Raw genomic sequence first — 22,710 nt, forward strand, 5'->3', positions numbered from 1 at the left:
ATAGAATACTTCTGCTTAAAACTGGTGGTCACTGCCCTTGGATGTTTTACTTTGTTAAAATGAAAGTGTTTTTTTTTATTGCAGTGCAATAGTTGTAAAAAATAAATTTTGTGAGAGCCTACAACTTTGCTATAAATTTAGAAATTTTATATTATCCATTTTTTCATACTGAAAAACTAATGAATGGGTCTCTATTAGTAGTTCTTCAACAAAACTGCTCATAAAGGATTTTTAAATTTAAAGATTGTAGAAAATATAATTGTAAGCTTCCACGAAAATAAAAAGTAATCTACGATGATTAATAGTAAAATGACATTTGAAGAAGTGAAAATAAAATCATATATTTCTGCTGTCAGCAATCTTCTTTGGGGACTCTCACTGAAAAGTTTACTTCCACGAAAACAGTAACCTTGGAAGGCCCCAGGTTCAATAGATCTAAAGGTCGACAGTGCAAAATGATGTAACTGGAATCATTAGAAAGAATAAGATCAAATAACAGATTTACATGATTGATGACTATGAATAAAATGAAAAATGAACTTCAAATTGACAACCCAATTTATATATTCAAAAGCATTTATAAGTAGAACAAAGTGACAAACATATATTATGACCTTTATCTATATCCTATATTTATATTACATACAAACTCATGCCATACATTAGGATCTTTCCTCAGATAATCTCAAGCTTGAAGTAACATGATAAAGGGCCTCCGAGAATGGCGCCTATTTCCCACAGTTGAACCCACGACACACAGATAGAACTATTATAAGGATCAGTGCTATCAAAATTCCCAAGACAATCAGCTTTATCTTCATGTTTTGTAGCCACATTTTTCGACGGATTCTGGTCCCAGAAGTCCTGAAATCTTGTGCCTGAAAAAAATATCTTTCCTCAACATGGTAAAACATAAATTGGTACTGCCACATCCATATCCAAGCCAAACAAAAAATGAAAGCATATGGAAATCAGGATCCAAGACTTTTCTTTCATTTTTTTGGCATGTGGAGAGAGAAGAGAGTGAAAACTGGACTATATACAAATCATTCTTTAAAAACAAAAGTGATTGTAACTAGCTGGTCTGAAACAATGAAGACACCAAAACTGAGAAATCTCCTTTCAGTATTTAGAAATACGCTATAGTTAACATTCGCTTAAAATATTATTAGGCCAGAAAAAGAAATAAATCTCCTTTCACACCTTAAATATATATATATATATAAGGTGTCAAAATGGGTTCAAACCCTGAGTCAACCCGGCTCACCAAGGGTTCCAGCCGAGTTGGTTTGGAAAAAATACAGTATTTTTAAAAGTTTGTCAAACTGAACCCAGCTTATTTAACCCACAAGTTAGTGAGTTGACCCATAACCCACCAAAAACAACCCTTTGTCATTTTTTTATCATTTTTCATCATTTGTTAATTATAATTGTTTACTACTTCTAAGTTCTAATTAGGTAGGTTAGTAATTAGATCTTTTTAAAGATTATAATGTTGGTCAATAATGCTTAAGTGGTCTGTATACTTAGTTTATTTGTTTGCGTAATTATATAGGTTGACACTTTAATTTTCACTTACTATCTATAATAATGTTTAGTGAAATAGATAAACTGAAATAGATAAACACTTTGATTGTACTGCTATAAATAGATGAGTCAATCTATTTTAATTGTACTACAGTAAATATATAAAATAAGTTGAGAGAACAAAACATGTTTAAGTTAGTTAGTCCACCTAACCCATTAACCCGTGGTAGGTCGAGCCAAGTTACAAAATTTCTGACTCACCAAAAGTGAGCTAGGTTGAGTTGACTCATTTTGTCTGAGCTGGGTTGGCTCACTTTGGCACCACTACATACATACTTTCTAAACACATAGTACACATACTGACCTGGTTATGAAGGTTCTCTGTCTTATCCACCAGAAGCTCTATCTTTTCACCCCTGTCCAGAACCTACATTAAATTATACATGTCAATATAATTTGATCAAATGTCCTTATACATCAGACATATTGAACCAATTAAAGGCCTGACAAAAAATTGATGGCAATTTTCTTCTATCAATAAATATAACTGCAACAATCTTGTCTTGGCTTGTCTTGTCTTAAGGCACAGGTAGAATATTGTAATAACATGGAAGAGAACCCAAAAAGTCACTCCTCTATGTGCCATTGATATAGCACAAATTTCTACTGCCTAGGTGAATAAACATTAGTAGAATATAAGTAATAATGGGATGTGAGACAAAAAAAACGTTAAATTAATCCAACTGCCCAAGGAATATAAAGAAAGAACCCTTCCGATTGTCAAAGAATTCAAATATTGCGAATGGCCTGATCACAAAATGTAATAGGCTAACGATTGCAATTTCAAATAAGCACCCAAGTAAGGGACCACAATAAGATTTGACAACCAGTGAGAGAAGCAAAATATGAGCATCAAAATTCAAATCATAGCAGCCATTCCAAAACACGCTATACTCAAAAGATAGCCAATAGTCCAATACAATGCAAAGAATTGGATCTACACATGCACAATAATGCTCAAACCTCATTAGAAAAAATAAACTTAAAAAACTAAGGTATGGCCACAGCAAACAGGGTGGAAATATACACCAAAGGCAATGAATACAGTGCAAATAATTTATATTATACATAAGAAAACAAAAAAAAATTGAGACATGGATAAATGCAACGGGGAGCAGGACTGGGCAACATTGTCCAATCCTAGAAATAGATAGAATTGAAACTAAAAATATTATATGAAAATACTTCATTGAGGCCAAGGCTAATGGTGAGCAATAAATGCCGGACAATTAATAGAATAATACACAACAAAGAAATCGGACAACTAGAGCTACTTTTGTCAAATAGGTGAAGAATTATGAGTCAAGTAACACAATTAACAGCAGAGACACATATACCACAAGGAACTGAACAGAAAGTACTGGGTAGCTAGAATTGACTGGAAAAATGAGAGAAAGACCCAGATTTTGGCTGTCTGAGAATTGAAAGGTGTCTGACAGAATTTAGAAACACGTAGAAAGCAGACTTTTCTTTAATAAACCAGGGTTCTAACCTCAAAATCATTAAAATGCAAAAATGATTGAGAAACACCACAAAATGGAGCCAGAATAACCATACATGTGCACAAAACAAGCTTTTCACTCATGCTTAGTGGGGTGATCATGAAGGACACGATCCCTGCCACTACACACAGTGCAAAAAACATGATACGATGGAACTACTGCTGCAGCTTGGTGCCATGACATGCCGCTAAAGTATTAACTATGGATTATTAGAGAACTAGGTAGATCACTATAACACCTGTTACTACGTAAGTTAGCCTTCTAATGCATAAGGTACTGTATGTATCTAGCTCACAGCTCGGTACTTCTGTTAACTAATTTCCTACAGTTTTCTACAGTTACTATAGATATTTCCACTATCACTGTTCTGCTACAGTCTGTGTTGAAATACAATAAGTTAGGGCAAGGTTATCTGCCTAATTAGGTTATCTGAGTTCTACCTCATTTTCCCACACTTCCTATCATTTTCCTTTCACAATTTATGGTCTTTAAAATAATTAAATTAGCCTCATTACTTTGAGCTAACCTCAAAGATCAGATGGACAGATTGAACATTCAAAGTAACACTGCTCCTCTAAGAAAGACTAGTGATCATTAGTAAATTGAAAGACAACTACCTTCTCTCAACCTACTCTAATACCCTTGATTCCTGTAAAGTATCAACAGCGGTTAAGAACTTATGGCTTACTACTGAGGAGACAAGTAGGTGGAAAGTTCCCTTACCCAACTCCCCACAGCCCAATAGAAACCAACTTTTTCCATCTATATGAAAAACCGAAACTCACTTGACCATAAGCATTTACACAATCCAACAATTATACTAGATTGCATTTTCTTTTCTTCTAACATCATCGACCACTTTTCATCCTCTATCAAAACAGAGCCTGATATCAGTCTTCTTCCAATGACATGACAGCACTCAGCTTTTTAAATGCTTTGTGATAAACCTTCTTTCATGGTAGCAGGACTCAGCCTATTAAAGTCATCACAGATTCTAAAACCTAGACAGTAGACAGAAAACATGGGAAACAGTTTCAACATAAAAATGGAAATGGAAAACTTATTGGTTTCGGATTTCTGTTCCTACTCCCCTGCCTTGGCCCCTTTTTGCCAACTATGCCAGCTAGCTACTCGAATATTATAATAAACAATCTCATTTTCTTTCTTGTTGGATGTCACATATACAAACCATAATCCTTTTAGGGAAAAGAAGATTTTATAATCACTTACAGATCCCAAATGTATTAAAGACAACATCTACGTACAGTTATGTCAGATCAGTATCCAATATGCCTAAGCATGACCCGAACAAATATCAATGCTTCACAAGCACAATCCATGAACTTCATACAAAATAGACTCGTGTTCAGTTTTGCACAGAGGTCCACTCAATGTTGTTGTCTTATATATTCTGGGAATTTAGACAGACACAATAATGTTTATTGATTGGCAAAAATTATTCTTGTACCCACCAATCTCTTCAGTTTACTACCATCTTAAATTAGTGCAACTAAGTAGTTCATGTGTACCTTTTCAATATTCTCCATCATGACACCTTTAACTTCAGAAACCTGAGCTTTCACCTTCGCAAGCTTGCTGATCTCTTCAGGATGATCAACACAGTACTGCATATGTTCCCTCAACTTTGGCCTGGGCAAAGACCTTAACACATTAGCTAAAACAACAATATAAACCCACGGCCTTATACTTTAAAAGCTTAGAACAGAAACATAATACCCAAATTCCTTGTTAAGGCTGTTCGCAGGAGCTGTGGCAGCCTTTCCACCACCATATTTTGACACAAAATCATCTTTAACACGCTCTAAAAAAGCCATGGGCACTTGCCTTCCAATTGATTCATCTGCAACAATACAATATGCTACAAAATTCCAAAAGTAAGACATTTCAGAACACAACCACACTTCAAAATTTTAAGCCTCACCTATACAAAGCAATATCAGTTGATAAAACTAGAAAAAGAAATCACAAAAAACAGAATGCAACATGGTTATCAATCTTAGATAACAGATATTTGTGGCCAAAACCTCAAAAGAAAATAGTAAGATAATGTATAATTGGATAACTGCAATTCTGAATTTTTTATACAGATTAAAGAAATGACGCGTCTTATGAAAGAAATGACTGCCAAGGAGACAGGCACGGAAGCCGAGACAAGTGTTCCTAAGGCAGTGAACCAACCTGACAGTTCTGAGCAGACGCCAACTAAAGTTCCCCCAAAGCGCAAACATAACGTAGCCCAAGAGAACGTCATTGCTCTAACTAACAAAAATCACAAGGAGCCTTTCACCAAGCACTTTAAATCTGATAGGCACTCCTTAAGTGGTCATGGAAGACAATTGGGATTCAGTGGATCAGGGTGAATTTATGGCGAAGGAACATCTTTTTGGGATACCGCCTTTCCTCACTCGACCCATAACTGAGCCCATAATACTTTGGAGGTAGACTTAGTGAAATTTAGTAAGTATTACCTGAGTAGGGGCTTACAAAATTGTCTTAACAAAGCCATTGCCTTGGCATACATGAGCGAAGTAAAGGCCAAAAAGTCTTGATCCAATGAAAAGAAACTTATTCGTTCCATGAAAGAAACCAAACAAGAGTTAGAAAGCCTAAAAGCTGAGATGATGAAGATGAAGGACGCATGTCAAAAGGAAAATGATGATTCGACGAAAGTTGAAGCGGATGCCCATGCTGAAAAGGAGTCTCACATTGTTGATCATGTTTCCAAGATGCAGGGTTGGGAAGAAGAAAAGAAGAAACTGCTGAAAACCAAAATTGGGTTAAAGTTGGAAGTGACGAAAGCCTTTGATGGAGTATTGTAAGGACAAAACTGTCATGGAGCTCCAAGTTCCAAAGCGGACAATATCTCGAATGCGATGATGGACCCTAACAATCCTATCTCAACGAACTTGAGTTGCCATCTGTGGAAATGGATAAGTAGTTCCAAAGGCGAACTCTTGTTCCCCTTAGACCTCGACCGGGGGCTTGTTTCAATACTCCCGATAGTCTCACATCACTTAGGAGTTGAGACAAATGCCAATTTAAATACGCTTTCCTCGACCGGGGGGCTTGTTTCAATACGCCCAATAGTCTCACATCACTTAGGAGTTTAGACAAATGTCAATTTAAATACGCTTTTCTCTCTTAACCCTCTAAGACGCCTTTTAAGGACAAAATCGTAATGGAACTCTAAGCTCCAAATCGGACAATACCTCAAATGCGGTAATTGACCCTAATGACAATGACTTGAAATTGGAACAATTCCCAAGAAAGCAATATACCCATGTTCAACTAACTTTAATTCCTAAAGGCAGGGGTTATTGATCCCCATGGGATGGGAATTCATATTTCTTGGTAAAAATTCACAAATACCCTCAATTCACTACCCTTTCATTTACATAAACTTATGTTACTCACATAATTTATTTCCTGCATAATATTAAGTCTATTAATCATAGACTTTTTTATCATTTTCATTTATATGGCTTCGTGAGTGTTACTTCCATAATTATACTAACTACTTATATTGCTATATTTACTCTCAAATAATCCTTAGGATTATGTAAGACGAAAACGGTTTCTTACAAAATAATTACCTAAAGAATCGAATTAAGAATCTATCATTTTTAATGTGGGATTGTTTTCACTGCTTCTTGTGTTGCATATCCCTAGATATATGGAACTACGCCAGCTTGCCCATGTGCTAATATATTAAACCATTTTGTATGAATTTTGATCCTCCCCTCGTTGTTGTTAACAAGAGAGGTCCTTTTTAATAAATTTTTACCATTATTATAATTACTACGTAATATATACGGTTGAAATAAAAACTAACAAACTCACTAAACCAGGCCCGCTTGTTACCCAGTTTTCTTTCATAGTTTTAATTGGTTTTTATTTCAACAGTGGATTAAGTGAAAAATAATAAACATACAGCATGGTTAGGATTTATTAAACAAGACCTCTCAATAAGCAGTAAGTAGAAGAGTATCCAAATCGATTTTAATATTATATATTATACCAAAAAAATAATACAATATATACCCAGATATTATTATTATAAATTATAACAACTAGAAGATGTGTTTCCTGTCAATGTCTTGGTTGGCTTTTTAATGGCCGATATAAACTCTTTTAATATGCAATGGAGAACAAAATTCAAGAGTTAATTGATCAAAAATACCTCATGATAGTTTATAACAATTTATAAAGATAAATATATGAAAAAAAATTAGTAATGTACTTATGATATTTATCTTATTTTTATTTTTATGCATTATATTAATAAATTAGCATCTTTTACATAGTAAGGGAATTTTGATAATTTTAACATACATCCCAATAAAATATATTATGAACCAAACACATTTTAATTATTTCCAGGAATATAATCAAGATTCCCACGAACTTTAGTTATTAACCAAACACGTTTTTTTTATAAGCAGGCATGTTGTCCCAAAGAAATGTAATCCCAGGAATGAATTAGATAACTTGAAAGTAAACTCAAAACATAAATAAAGAAAAACAAAAGGGTGAGCGACGCCACAGCAGAAAAACGGAAGACCGTAGAAAAGACCTGCGTGCGACTGTGAGAGAAAAAAATCTTGCGTGGAAACTGGATCGTGTTACGGATAACAGGCACAAAGAGGAATGGAATGCAGAACTTGGATCAAAAGAATTGTGTAAAAACAGGTGAGGATGTGGGTGATAAAAGAAAAGAGTTTTGAACAAGAGATTTCGAACGCAACACACTACTGATGAAAAAGAGTGATTTCACAAAATAAGCCTCCAAAAACAGGCACAAGAACAGGAAATCCACAAATATTCACAATTTCTGGCCCGACATCTGCAAAACCTGAACGCTCCCCGATTCAATTATCCTTGAGACCACCACAACGCGTTATGTATTGCGCACCATTAACAACTTCGCACAGGAATAACACCTAATCTGAATAACCATTGCATTCCCCCAATAACTACAAAACACATTACTAAAGCAGCACACACCGATATAGTCCTCGTGTTTCTCGGTCTGTTGTTTTACGCACACGCAACAACACAAACTAGTTTCACCAACAAACGGAACCCTAAAATAAACGATCTAGAACCACATTCAGCACAAGCAACAAGCATGAAGAACATCATCACAAAACTGAAAGAAAACAAACACAGAAAAAGAACATACTGTAGCCATTGTCGACGAGGTAATTGAAGGTGTGGGCGTCGCAGTTGTAGGTGAACTTGTTGTTACTGGCAGGGAGCTTCTGAAGGCACTGGAAGGCGATGGAGTTGAAGTTTCCGCTGAATTCAGTGTACTCCGCAAGAATTACCGTTCCACGAGACACGAACGCGTAGATCAGAGACCTCTGCCCCATGAATGAGAATCTGAATTGAGTGTTGGGTAGGGTTTTGGAGTTCGATTGTTGCAAGAGAGAGATCTGGGAACAGTTTCTTGGTGGTGATGGTGTCACGCTTTTGCTCAATCCAACACCCAAATCGAAATTCTTCTCTCTCACAAACACACACACTTTCTTTGGGATTTGTAGGGAGAAAAAGGAAGAGAAAACAGAAAAGAGGGTTTAGAAAAGCGGTGAGAAATAGAGGGAGAAAGTGGTCATAGGGAAGTTATCACAACACTCTGTTATAACTTTTTCTATTTATAGTTTCTTGGTAATAATCCTATACTTTCAGTTAATACTATTATTATATTAATTTCTCACTAATACAATAAATGTTTATTTATATAATATTTAATCACTATATTATTATTATCATATAAAATATATTAAAGATGCTACCAAAAGTAGTAATATTAAACCAGTTAAAATCATATGAATTCCAACTTAATCAAAACTAATAATAAATAATTTAAATAGTTGTTTAGTTAGTGAGATAAAACGTGTCATTGACCCTTAAAATCTATAATTTTCAGATAAGCATTGTTAGAAATGAGAAGACGGTGAAGTTAGGTCACCCAATTGAATACGTATTGTGTACATCGTATGTATACGTCAATTAACATGGTTTTTTCGTGTCTTTGTGTCACTGATTAATATTGTTAATTTTAATTATAATTAATTAGCAATATTGAATTTGCTTCGTAGCGAATAATAATAAATATGTCTGAAGCTCGTTTTTATTACAGGATAAATGAATTATTTCGTTTTTAAACCTATCTCACGAATTGACCGATAAAAATATTTAGTTTAGTACTCAAATAGGTAAAAGGTTCTATAATTTATTCATATTATTAAGTTTTGTAAAACTACTTTATAATTAAAACATGATTTAAGATTTTAATGAAAAATATTTTGTAAGTAAACTAAATTAGATTTATGAGCTAAGTTTTTCTATTATTTTAAAATTAAAGTTATCACCTAGTTATTATCTTATTAGCAGTGTTATCTAGATGAAACACACATCTTCACTGCAAAAAAACTTAAAAACTGTTGAAGAGTAGAACTGAATAACTGAAATAAAGCATAAATACTTTAACATTAAATTGAAAATGTTAGAATTTTTATTTCAAAAAAAAATCATCGTTTTTCTAAAAAACAAAATTCTAATTTTTCTCTAATTCTCACCAATTTGTTCACTTTTTTAAAAAAATTAAACATTTCATATGATTTGTGTCGAATAATAAAATAAAGTTATCCAATCATAATTTTTTATTAAAACAAGTTTTTTTTTTAGTTAGTTTTGAAAAGTTTTACGTATTTAGAAAACTTTGATGCACGTGAGATTTATAAGGTTAGGACGAGTATTTGTTAGTATAAAATTGTAGATGTTATGTTCAAATTGTTGATTAAAATTTTTGGTATACTCTTTATAGAGTTTGAGCTTATGATCTTGTATTTAGCAATTTAAATAGGTATGAGAAATTACTTTAATTTTAATTAGTATCCTGTGGAAGAATATTTGTGACATTGTTTTTAAAAAGTTAGTGAAATTGGTGTTTTAATTTAGTTGTGATATAAATGAGTCTTGAATTTGTTGAATTGGTTAATTTTGATTCCAACGAAGTTGAGTTGATGTAATAAGTTTCATATATATTCTAAATTATTTTACTTTGAATTGTGTAAGGATTTAGAAAATAATCTTAGAATATAAGTGATATATTTTAAATGACATATAAATATTTTATTATTAAAATAAAAAATAATATATCAATAGAAAATTTAGTTATTTAAATTCATTGTAAAAGAATCATCTTTTTAGAAGTTTCTTTTTTTTATCTCTCCCTTATCTCTAAGATTTTAACATTCTCGGTCATTAGTAGTTTGACGATTGAAATAAGTCATTAGATTCGTTACAACGAATATTACAAGACTGATCATAATCTTCATAAAGTAAGTTAATTTTTTATTTTCTTTTTGAATAAATTTTTGAACTCATACGTTTGTTTCAATTTAGCATGTGATTCCTTTAACTTTAGGACTAATCTTTGTTACCTCATAGTCATATTAATTAGAACTTTGTGATGCATGTTAAGCTGCACTTACGCTTTTGGTAGAATTCGAGCTATTGATAAGCATTGTCCAAGTAAAGGTAAAGGAAACTAGTTTAAATTGTTAATATAACCATAGATTAGAATATCTAGATGTGGGGTGATGTGGTTATCAGTCTCAAATTTTCTTGTTTTATAGTAAATTGAAATTTGTTTGAGATTGAAATGTGAAATTATATGTTGTATAATGTACATGAATTTGAAATTGAATGAGTTAATGAACGTATTTGAATAATTTGTTGAATTAATTTAAATAATTTTTTTTATGAGAATTCGCTGTTTGATTTTAACTTATTTTGGTTTTGTTAAGGATGAATCAGGTAGAAAAACAATAAGTTTGCTAGTACAACTTTCAATTTAAGAAAAAAATATAAACAAAATTTCAAAATTGTCCATCCAAATACAATTTATTTTTTTTTATAATTTTTTAAAATTATTATTTTTCTTGAAAAAAGAGAAACAAAATTATAACTCAATGGTAAATTTGGGCATGATGAATGAAAAGCGTGATTAACAAAAATAAAATGATTAAATATTCATTTTTCAATAAAAATATTAAAAATGTCAGAAATATAAAAATGAATTATTAATAGAACAGGTAAATAGGAGGGGTCCACCAACCCACTGTTTTGCGGGAAAGACGTGCCATTTAATTAATAGCATAAAAATATTTACAATGAAATTCGTATAACTTAAAAAAACATAAATCATCCCCTAAACTTTATCTTAAATAAACACATATATTGTTGTTAATTTCGTTCTTATTAATTCTTAACATAATAACATTTTATAAATAGTTTTTTTCTAACAAAATGAATCGTAACAAAAAGGAGAAAATTAGTCAATGAATTATTTAAATTTATTGTAAATGATTTAACTTCAATGTATTAAAAAATCACTTATCACAAAATTGAAGAAGTTTTAAATATTAGTCAGGATGATATTATAACTTTAGGCATCTGTTTTTAAAAATAGTAGCGTTTAAGAATCAATTGCAAGTTTGTTTGAAAACGGGATAAATTTTAAGAATTAATTAAGATAAAATCGAAGTCTATAATTCTTATTTGGAAAAAGTTTATGGAGATTAAATAATATTTTCAGTAATTTATATATTTTAGATACATGTTTTTTTAAGCAGGGTATAAGAAAATTTTATGTTGTACATGTTAAAAAAAACATTGAAGAGAATATAAAAACAATTGAAAAACTTATTTCTGTTTCCTGATTGGTTTATTTACCTTGTACAACATAACGATTGGGTTAAAACCCTAATACAATATTCATCATATTATTAGAAGTTTCAATAATAACGTGACCATAATAACTTAATTAATAATTAAACAACTTTTGCTAAATAATTATTAAGGTTAATCTATCAAAAATATTAATAACAGTCAATTTAACAGTTTTTTAAGTATACTCCATGTTTCATAATAATTCTTTTGGGGAATAATATTTTTAGTCTTTTAAAATTTTGACACAAAAACTTATAAATTAAACATTGAAGTTTATTTGAAAGGAACCTTTAAAGTTTATTAAAAGAAAAAAAAAACTCCTTTTGTTAATTATCGGTTTTAAACTTAATTAGTAAATTGAAAAAGTTGATAGAAATGCCATGAATTACTTCTGACCGTCAAATAAGTTATTTTTACTGAAATAAAATAAACTGTATGTTCACTCTTAACATTTAATTAATTATAAAACTCAACCGTATGTTTAAAACATATTAATCAATAATAAATTTTATAACAAAAATACAGAATCCAATAAAAAGTACAAACCAGTATCTAGAAGATGCATTAAGAGATAAAATTTTATTTATTTATTAGCATCAACCATACTTTCACTTTAGATAAACATTTTCTATTTAATTATATTTCAAAATGTTAAATTTTAGAACTTTTATTCTATTATATATATATATAAATATATACATATATTAATAAATAAATAAAAGCAAACTATTAATATAATACACATTATTGTTTTCCAATACAAATACTTTTTTTAATATTTTTTCCCTCATGCAAATTTGTAATCTCGAGTATTTTAATTAAAATTATATATTACACATAAAATAATATATAATTTTTTTTATTTAAATAAATATACAAAATGAAAGTTAATATAAATAATAAAAGAATATGAATACTTTGGTTTGTGTAGTGTTAGGATAAATGTTTCAATCGTATTCATATTTTTCGTGAAGGGAAGAAGTGTCCTGATAAGTTGACTAATTTTGAATTTATTCATAGAGAATCTTTTCATTGGTACAATAGGCTACTATCTAGTCTACTCTTATAATTCTTTATGAATAGGTATAGTCTGACTATGTATCGTTTTTGTTAATATATAGGTTTTGATTTAGTCCTCCTATTTTTGTATTTTTTTTTGTAATAATACTTTTTTTATGTGATGACAAATGATTGGTACTAACTGAGGTGTCACATAGTTAAAATGTCAAGTTGCATAATAATAATTAACATAAAAGTTTTTATTTAAAAAATATAAAAGAATACGAATAATAGTTTACATAGCTGAGTATTTTAATAAATGAATATTAATTAGAGTATCATTGAAGCTCATAATATATATATATATATATTTTAAATATATTATTTATGTTTTAAATTTTGTGATAGGAAATCATTTATAATTATTGATAATTGTAGAAAATTTGAAAACAAAATTATAATGAATTAAAAGACACATTTGGATATAAGGCTCTCTTTAGATTAGAGAGATGATGTGTGAGAATTTGAGAGAGTGGATGTGTGAGGAAAGTGTGAAGAAAGTGAGGGTGTTTGGATTGAGGTATGTTATGGTGGATGTGTGATAAAAGTTTATAGGAATTTGTGAGTGATGTGATGGTTGTGAGAGAATTTTAATTTGTTTTAAAGGTGTGAAATGTTACTTTACAGATTTACCCTTGTCAATTAAAAAAATTAATAATAAAATGAGTTGTTTTTGTTTAAAAATAACAACTCATAGAAAAAAATATATGTTAAATGTAAATATGTATAATATAAAAATTATAATTAGAAAAAAAATATGTATTCAACAAATTAAATAAAAACAGAACTTTAAGTAATTTTTTTAAAATATTAAACATGTGGTATAAAATTGAAAAATAAATAAAATCTTATATAAATAAAAAAATATTATTTTTTAAAATTATAAACCCTATAGTAATGAAAAATAAAAAATACTAAAAAAAAATATAACGTAATTAATAATAGAAAAAAATCATTAAAAATTATAATAAATAAATTATAACTCATAAATATAATTACTATACATAGAAATATATTAATACAAATACAACAACAAATTAAAAAAAAATATAACTTCAAATAATTTCTTTAAATATTAAACATATACTATAAAATTAGAAAATAAATCACATTTTATATAAATAAAAAGTTACTATTTTTTAATATTAAAAAACCTCACAATAAAGCAGTCTAAAAAATACTACAACAGTAAAAATATACCTTAATTAACCATAGAAAAGAATTTCATAAAAAATTATAATAAAAAATAAGGATAAAATAAAATGAAAAATGTTTAGTACTGGTGATGCCCATGATCCAACTCAGGTAATATTTTCAATGTTAATTAGATATAGTATATTCTTTTCTTTAAACAAAACTAAATCCAACCACATTTAATAAAATATCTTATTAGAACTTGAAAAATAGGTATAACCTTATTTACTCTAATAACTAATATATAAATGGAAGATTTTATTTAACTATAATTTTTTTTACACTGGTTTATCATTATTTACATAATTTATATTTTATAAAATAATAAACAAACTTAAAACTTCCTTAAAATTTATGATGATTTGTTTTTTTTTTAAATATTACACACATATATATATATATATTAAACATTGTACAATAAAAAAATTTAAATACTAATACAGTGACACATTTAAATGAGGGTAAATTTGGAAATAAGGAATGTTGACATGACTTTCCCTCTGCATCTCTTCATTTTGAGAGGAGATAATATTTACTGTTCACAGGTATATCATCTCACTCTCTTCCTCACACAACCATAGATCTAAACAAGGATATCAGTGCACTTCCATAAACCCTAAGTGGATCTAAGTTAATTATTCATATTGATAGAGATTTAATATAATCATATAAATATGTAAACATCCTCATAAAATTGAAAAGTAATAAATTTTTAACATTTTTTTATTTAAACAAAAAAATAACTTGAATATTAAAATATAATCACAAATATTCACTACCAATCTAAAAATAAAAAACTTATGAGTAAAATTTCATATTTTTATTTGTTTTACTTTTGATTGACTTTATTCATATATTAAATTACATTTTTAATTATTTGAAAACATTATACTGTATTTGCTTTTAAGAAGATTGCTGTAAATGTAAAAATTAACTATATAAACCGAATAATAAGTTTATGAAAATTACTATTTTGTTTCCATTTAAAAAAAAGTTAAAAACAAAAGAAAAGTGTTTAAAAAAAATAGTAATAAAAAGACGCAGAGAGAAAAGGAGTGGGGGAAGAGCGAGAAGGGGTTTTCACTTTTTGGTTGCAATCTGCGAAGCGAGGAGCGTACGTGCGTTCTTGCGAGAGGTTTCTTCTTTCCCGTTGTTGTCGCGGCGGAACCCTAGCTAGTACGGTGGTTTGTGAAACCTAGAGAGATAAAGAGAGTGATAGGATGAGCGGGAAGGGCGGTGGCAGCCACAACAATGGCGGCGGCAAGGCGTTGTCGGCAACGATTCCGGCGTCATCGCGGAAGATGGTTCAGAGCTTGAAGGAGATTGTCTCCAATTTCCCCGACCACGAGATCTACGCCACACTCAAAGACTGTAACATGGACCCTAACGAAGCTGTTAGTCGTCTCCTTTCACAAGGTTCCTTTCTCTCTCTTTGCGTTTTCGTTTCGAGGTTCTTGATGTCTTTTCACTTGGAGCTAAACGCGCGAACACCTTCGTTCAATGTTTCGAGGATATTGCTTTGCTCGCTCGCGCATTGATAGAAAATGAGAAACAACTGAACGAATTAATCCACGTGTTAGAGATGCTATCAGATATGCGTCCGATTTCTCTAATCTTAGGTTTGTTAATTGTGTAGATCCTTTTCATGAGGTGAAGAGCAAGCGGGAAAAGAAAAAAGAGGTGGACGCTTTTTTTTTGTTGGTTTCAGCTGTTCAGGATTGATTCAATGATATCTTAAAAACAAGAAGAAAGAAATAATTTGAGTTTGATAATCAAATAATCAAATGATCAATTCGGTTTCTTCTTTAATGACTGTGTTCTACTGTTGTGTGACAGTAGGTGAATCTGTGTGCTAAGTTTGTACGTGGATATGAAGAGTTTGTTTGACTTGAGCATTTTGTTTCTGCTAGCTGTCTCTACCTTTGTTTTTAATTTTTTGTTATTTTGTTCGAGTTTGTCTATCTTTTTTTTTACCTGTTTTTGCCCTTGTTGGTTCAGATTAAGGACCCAATAGATTCCAGGTCTCGTGGGAGTGGGACAAGCAATACATCTAGTCGTGGTGGCGGTAGGGCTGGGACAGATCGTCACGGTGGACGTGGTAGTGCCAACCAATTCGGCAGCAGTGGTATGCAGATGATGGGTGATTGAACTTCAAACATTGCTCTCGACTTAATGAAACTTGTATTATCTGTCAAGATTATTGTCATTATTATTATTATTTAGATTTCTGCCCTGTTTTGCGAGGCCAGATTCTGGTCTGCAGGGGAAGCCTGCATACAAGAAGGAGAATGGAGCACCTTCTTATGGAGGGTCTACGTCTTCTGCATCTAGTGTGTTGGGAAATAATGCAAACAGGAGACCAGTATCCTACAGGTTAATTTTCCTTCATATCATCTATATACTCACATAAATTGACATGATTGAAATGGGAAAATGTATCATGATGGCTAAAAGGATTCCTATGGTTTTGATACATCTGCGAATTTGGCCTAGTTATTATAAGATGAAATTGCAAACCAAGCCTGACACCTACTGAGGTCAATCGATAAATAAACAATCCTTCAATTTATTTTAGAAAGAAGTAGGTTGTCTTTGCATCTAACTCTATAACAATCTATCGTGTATCAATTTTTATATTTTCTTCTCAAACAGTGGATAATATGTGCCAATTATTCTCTGTATTTGTTTTAAGGTTCTATATTTATCATTCTGTTTATATTATGAACATTGACTATTTTGGATTTAGAATGAAATTGGTTGAAAATGTAGTGCTAGTTTTTGTTTGGTTTTATGTTTTGTGCAACTTGTATTTATAACATCTTAACCGTACAGAAAATCTATGTAGTGCTTATATGGCCATTCCTCTTTTGTCTCTCTGTTGTAGCATAAAATTGCCTTTTTTTTCTATGCCTTGAGGAACTTGGATACCAAATTTCTTTAGTATTGTGTTTCCTGGGTGCAGTTCCCACTTCTCATGTCTCATTTTAAATTTGTTGCAGTGATTCTGTGGCTACTGAAAAAACATATGCATTAGGCATCAGTGACGGACCATCATCATCATCACAACGTCCCGGACTGCAATCTGCATGGATGGGGAATGCTGGTCAAGTATCCATGGCTGACATTGTCAAGATGGGTAGGCCACAGGCCAGACCATCCGTGCATCACTCTTCCATCCAGAGTGGTAATCACCAGAATATCTTGTTGCCTCCAGCAGTTTCAGATGACAATTTGCATTCTTTACAAGGTTATGCTTCCAAGGTTTCAGAAACAAATACTAATCAAGGCCATGCCCTTAGTGAGAATGTTCCACAGAATGATGATTGGTCTTGTATTGAAAACCAACATGATGTTAGAGGATATGAAGATGTTGATGCCCATGCAAGTTCTGAGTACTATGCAAATTCATCAAACTTCGCTGAAACTGATTGGCAGCAGAAAAATCCATTGGATGAATATGAAGCTGAAGATGGTTCTGTTGAGAATGCAGACAATGACGAATATGCTTCTATATCTGCTAAAAGTACATCAGAAGATAACACAGGAGGTACATCTGTTTTTTATGATTTACTTGGAAATAAATTCCTACCATTCTTGCAGACATCTTTTTCGGTGATAATGGCAATGGAAATTAGTGTGCTTTGCATACTGTTCATAGTTTTATGTAAGACACATACTTGTGTCTTAATTTTTGGTTTCTTCTTTTCAGCCGAGGATGATGTTTCATCGGTGGCTGCAAACATAGAGCAGCTAAATATACAGAGAGATGATCAGGGGACAGAACAAGAGGATGAAAATCCTTCTGTAGTAATTCCAAATCACCTACAACTCCATACACCAGAATGCATGAATCTGAGCTTTGGAAGTTTTGGATCTGGTAACCCCCTTTCTGGACCTGGGTCTTTTACATCTAGGCCTTTGAAAAGTAAGTTAGAGGAGACATCTGGTGCAACAGATGTTTCTACAATTGAAAACTCAGACACTAGGTACGTTGGCTATATAATAGGATACTATTTTCAAACTTTTAATATTATGATTATTCCCAGTTTCCTTAAAGATATCTTTCTTGTAGAAATCCTGACTTTTATGGGGATGAGCATCTGGCTACTACTACCTCAGATGGAAATTTAGTTCAAGTAACTGGTGTGAGTGCCGGGACGTTTGAGCATACTTCAATTTCACAAGAGGCTTTAAAACCTGAAGCTCCTGAAATTGTTCAGGAAAATCAGTATCCATTTCCTTCACAATCTCATGGCTTTGCATATGAAAATGTCCACCAACCGGAGGTCACGTTTCCTCCTTCACAGACTAGCTCACAGATGCAGAATCTTGCTTCCTTCTCTGGTGTAATGGTAATGCATGTTCTCTGGCTTGGTCATATTTTAGATTGTAATGACAATGCATGTTTTAATGGTAATGCACATTTCCTTCAGTGAATTAGTTTTCAATAATTTGTGGCATGTTTTTGGTAGATTGTCATGTCATGTCATGTTTGAAAATGTGTAAATCTTGGGTTCTGAAGCAATTTTGAAAGTAGAAATTTGTTCCTTCAGCAAAATAGCCGTTTGTGCATCACTAAACAAAGAAAGCCTAATTAAATGTATTTTAGTGTAAAATCTTAGGGATTTATGGTGCTGTGGTTTGACTCGTTCCTTATGTATAAATCAACCTTGTATTCTCTTCAAACCTTGGGTTGGGAATCCTGGGAGTAGTGGGATAACGAGACGATCATTGATTACTATTTATGAGATTTTCTACATATAAAGTAATTATTTTACATATTGCATTACACATATATATGCCCAAAAGTAAAAAAAATCCTTAATAAAGGGCCTTCATAATTTAAGCAAAATACAGAAGTTAATATAAAAGAAAATGAAGAAAGTGCAGGGAGAAAGGGCAACATAAGGTTATATATATCTGAAGACAACAGTGAAAAATAAAGAGAAAACTAAACCGTGTGACAGACTTCCACAGATTGTGGGTTGGCCAGAAACACCACCGGTTGAGTTGGCTGGCATTGTATGTGGCCAAGAGCTCTGGTTCAGATGATTTTGATTCACTGAAGAGAGAAGAGACCGATCCAAGAGAGAAGAATACCAATCGGAGTAGTGTTTTATCTAAACCTTTGAAAGGACTGAGATTAGAAAAACAGGGCTTGTGTTCTAAACATCGTTTGTGGGGCCTGAAAAAGGGGTTTTTGTGTATGGAAAGAATAGTGGTTAAGATGGCTGCAATTCTAGGAGAAAGTGGTTGCAATTTGCACTGCAAAAACCACAACACTCCACTGGCCACACATAAGTGTTATGGGGCTTCACTTTTATGTGATGCTACTATAGCAGTGTAACAGTGCTATTTAATTTGTCTATTGTGAAACCATTTTATAGTGGTGGGGGAAAGCAGTTTTTACAAAGAGAAACTGTAAGAAAGGACTGAGATTTAAAGAACCTTTCTGAACACTTGTTTTTTTGATGAAATACAATGGTGTTTGTGTGATGGAACGCAGTGGTGTTTGATCGATATAAAACCCCATTTAGTGTGTGAGAAGGTTTCTCGTTGTCGTAATCTAAGAGAATTAGATTTGTGGCTCACAAATGCCTTTATATAACTTGTCTGGTACTTTACTAAGCAAACTTGTTTAAAAGGAACCCTATGCTTGCATATTGTTTGACCCACCTCTATTATTTTTTCACACCTTAGCTTTTCTCTCCTTTTCATCTCTAACTAATCAATGAAATTGCACTATGTGTTGATTCCAAAACATCTCCTTGAACAGAGACATCAAGGCATTAGGGCCATTTTTTGGGGTTTAAAAAATGATGATAAAAGACACGATAACAAAGACTTTATTTAGAACTTGATAATTTGATGATTCCTATTCAGAAAACTTGTATTTGACTTTTCTTGGTATTTACCTGAATGTTTTGTCCAAGACACCTATCACCTTTTGTTGTTACTTTAAGAATATTATTTTGAGTATTTTTTATTATTTAGCTTACATTAGTTATCCCACTATCTCGCTATAGTGTTTGTGGAGTTGATTGCTTAGCTTTGCTGTCCGGATTTAAAACATTGGTTGCTGTCTTATATCTTGTAATTATCTTGTAATCCTACCATGTGGATATAAATTTTTTACTGTCGATGTTTTAGCAGGCACATACAAATTCTTTGCCCAATGCTCTGCTGGCTTCAACAGTTCAAACAGCAAGAGAAGATATCCCATACTTACCTTTCCCTGCAACACAATCAATGCCTACAAAATATAGTAGTATTGCTTCTTCAATTGGTGGTTCCAGCATAACCATGTCAGAGGTGAACTTCTGCTCTTAATATTATATCGAAGTACTTCGGTAGTATTTCATTTTTTTTAATTTAATTTTTAGTAAGCTGTATCACAAATATCACCCTGGCTATTACGTTAGTAGTTATAGATTACAATTACATACCAACTGTAGAATTGACTACTTTGTGCATTAGTTAGAACTGGCTTACATCCGCAGTTACTCAACTCAAATAAGTGGATGGTGTTAGTATTCCAGTACTGCTGGTCAAATCTATTTGTTTCACATTAAGAGAAATGTTCTCAGAGCTGGTCCTGGGTTTATTCTGGATTTAATTATTTGTTAATGATTACGTTTGCAGGTTTAATTGTTGCACCTCTCTTTTGAAGTTTTCTTAGAATAGGAGGATAAAAAAAGGGAATTCAGTTATTTGATACTCTCTTGTCAATGTGCAGGCTCTAAGAGCTAGCGGCATCTCAACACCTCAACCTAATGCGCAAAACCTGTCTGGTGCAAGTGTTGCTACTGGACCTGCACTTCCTCAGCACCTTCCTGTGCATCCCTACTCCCAACCTACTCTTCCTCTGGGACACTTCGCCAATATGATTAGCTATCCATTCTTGCCTCAGAGCTATACATATATGCCATCAGCTTTTCAGCAGACTTTTCCTGGAAACAGCACATATCACCAATCTCTGGCAGCGATGCTTCCACAGTATAAAAACAATGTTTCTGCCAGCAGTTTGCCCCAGTCTGCTGCTATTCCACCTGGATACGGCTTTGGCAGTTCAACAAGCATTCCTGGAGGAAATTTTTCTCTGAGTCCGCCTGCTGCTCCCACTGGGACAACCATTGGATACGAGGATTTGATAAACTCCCAATTTAAGGACAGCAATCATATGATTTCACTACAGCAGGTACAAAAATCTATATTTTAAAATTATTTGCATTTAAGTTTAACTGTTTTTATATTTCCTGTTATGATTCTTCTCTACAAGTTTTGTCAATTTTGTTATGTTTCAGTGTAAAATTATATGTTGAACTTTTATTTATGCTTTGATAACAACTACGATCCTTTTGAAGGCTAATATGCAACTCTGAATTGCGTTTTTTAACAATTTAAAGAAATATGAAATGGATCCTTGTTTACTTGTTTCTATGTTGTTTATATACGTTAAGCTGAAATGGGTTTATTTTGTGTTTTCTGTTAGAACGATAATTCTCCCATGTGGGTTCAGGGACCCGGCCCTCGAACAATGTCTGCAGTTCCTCCCAGCAACTATTATAGCATGCAGGGACAGAGTCAACAACAGGCAGGTGGATTTCGGCAAAGGCAGCAGCAACAACAGCAACAGCAACAACCTTCACAACATTTTGGATCCCTTGGGTATCCTAATTTCTACCAATCTCAGAGTGGCATTTCGCTGGAACATCAGCCACAAAATCCTCGGGAAGCCTCCTTGGGTGGTCCGCAAAGCCAACCATCCAAGCAGTCCCAACAACAACTATGGCAAAACAGCTACTAATCCTAGTCACCTCCCGGTTTTTCAGGGTATTGATGTTTTGGAAGTGGCTAATCAGAGGCATTAACGGTCTAGTAACTTAATGTATCATTGTTTGGTCTCTAGAGACCATGAGCCCATTGCCACGAGGTTGTATTCTACATAATTATGTTCCTCTTGTTTAACGTAGGTACTAAGTGTGCTAATTTGGTTTACTCGATACATTTTTTGTTTTTGTTTTAATATTGTCATCTGATTATAGTGGAAATCACTTTTGGATAGTTTTCTCACCTGTTAACTTTTTGCGTTCACTGCTGTAACTGAATGAAGTTAAGTTGGGGGTTCCAGTTGCCTCGGCTGCAGAGGATTATGACAATCTTTCCAACTTGAACATCATTCATAACTCCGTCGTAGATTTACCGATTTCATCACAACTGGCTTCATTCATAAAGTTTTGTAAGTATTTATAGATTTTTTTTATTTGTAAGTTTAAAATGTTTTTTTAAAGAGGCAATAAGAAAGTGATTTTATAAATTATTTACCCTTATATTTTTTAACTTTGTTTTCCCTTCTACTGCAAGCTTAAGTTTCGGAGGTTATATAGGCCTCCCGTATAGTTTTATGTCAAAGCAATGACGTTTTACTAAGATGTTTGTTGTCTTCTGCCTGTACATTTTGTACAATAAAAATGAAAAGAATAGGTTTAATTATTCTTTTACTCCTTGTATTAAGGGTCAAAAATAATTTATAGTCTCCAGTTTTTAAAATGTTTAATGTGGTCTTAACTATTTCTAAAATATTCAATGTGATCTTTTATGTTACATT

The 22,710-nt window shown here is 32.2% G+C and overlaps 1 protein-coding gene and 1 pseudogene across 4 annotated transcripts; one reads left to right on the plus strand and one right to left on the minus strand.

The window, feature by feature from the left end:
- Positions 1-456: 456 nt before the first annotated feature.
- LOC137832067 (vesicle-associated membrane protein 722-like) lies at positions 457-8,744 on the minus strand (annotated as a pseudogene).
- Positions 8,745-15,104: 6,360 nt separating this feature from the next.
- Positions 15,105-22,166, plus strand: LOC137832068 (uncharacterized). Of its 4 annotated transcripts, none has more exons than XM_068640049.1 (10): positions 15,105-15,518; positions 15,739-15,782; positions 16,101-16,242; positions 16,352-16,475; positions 17,102-17,649; positions 17,812-18,088; positions 18,175-18,454; positions 20,253-20,414; positions 20,839-21,300; positions 21,595-22,166. In XM_068640049.1, exons 1-10 carry the CDS (start codon positions 15,323-15,325, stop codon positions 21,907-21,909), a joined length of 2,550 nt encoding a protein of 849 aa, XP_068496150.1. In that variant the 5' UTR covers positions 15,105-15,322; the 3' UTR covers positions 21,910-22,166. The 4 variants fall into 4 exon arrangements, with proteins under 4 accessions (XP_068496150.1, XP_068496151.1, XP_068496152.1 ...); XM_068640050.1 differs by having other exon boundaries at positions 15,116-15,518; positions 20,256-20,414; XM_068640051.1 differs by having other exon boundaries at positions 15,116-15,518; positions 16,101-16,227.
- The last annotated feature ends 544 nt before the right edge of the window (positions 22,167-22,710 follow it).

The sequence above is a fragment of the Phaseolus vulgaris genome, chromosome 6, assembly GCF_000499845.2.
Source record: "Phaseolus vulgaris cultivar G19833 chromosome 6, P. vulgaris v2.0, whole genome shotgun sequence".
In the NCBI taxonomy this organism is placed as follows: domain Eukaryota; kingdom Viridiplantae; phylum Streptophyta; class Magnoliopsida; order Fabales; family Fabaceae; genus Phaseolus; species Phaseolus vulgaris.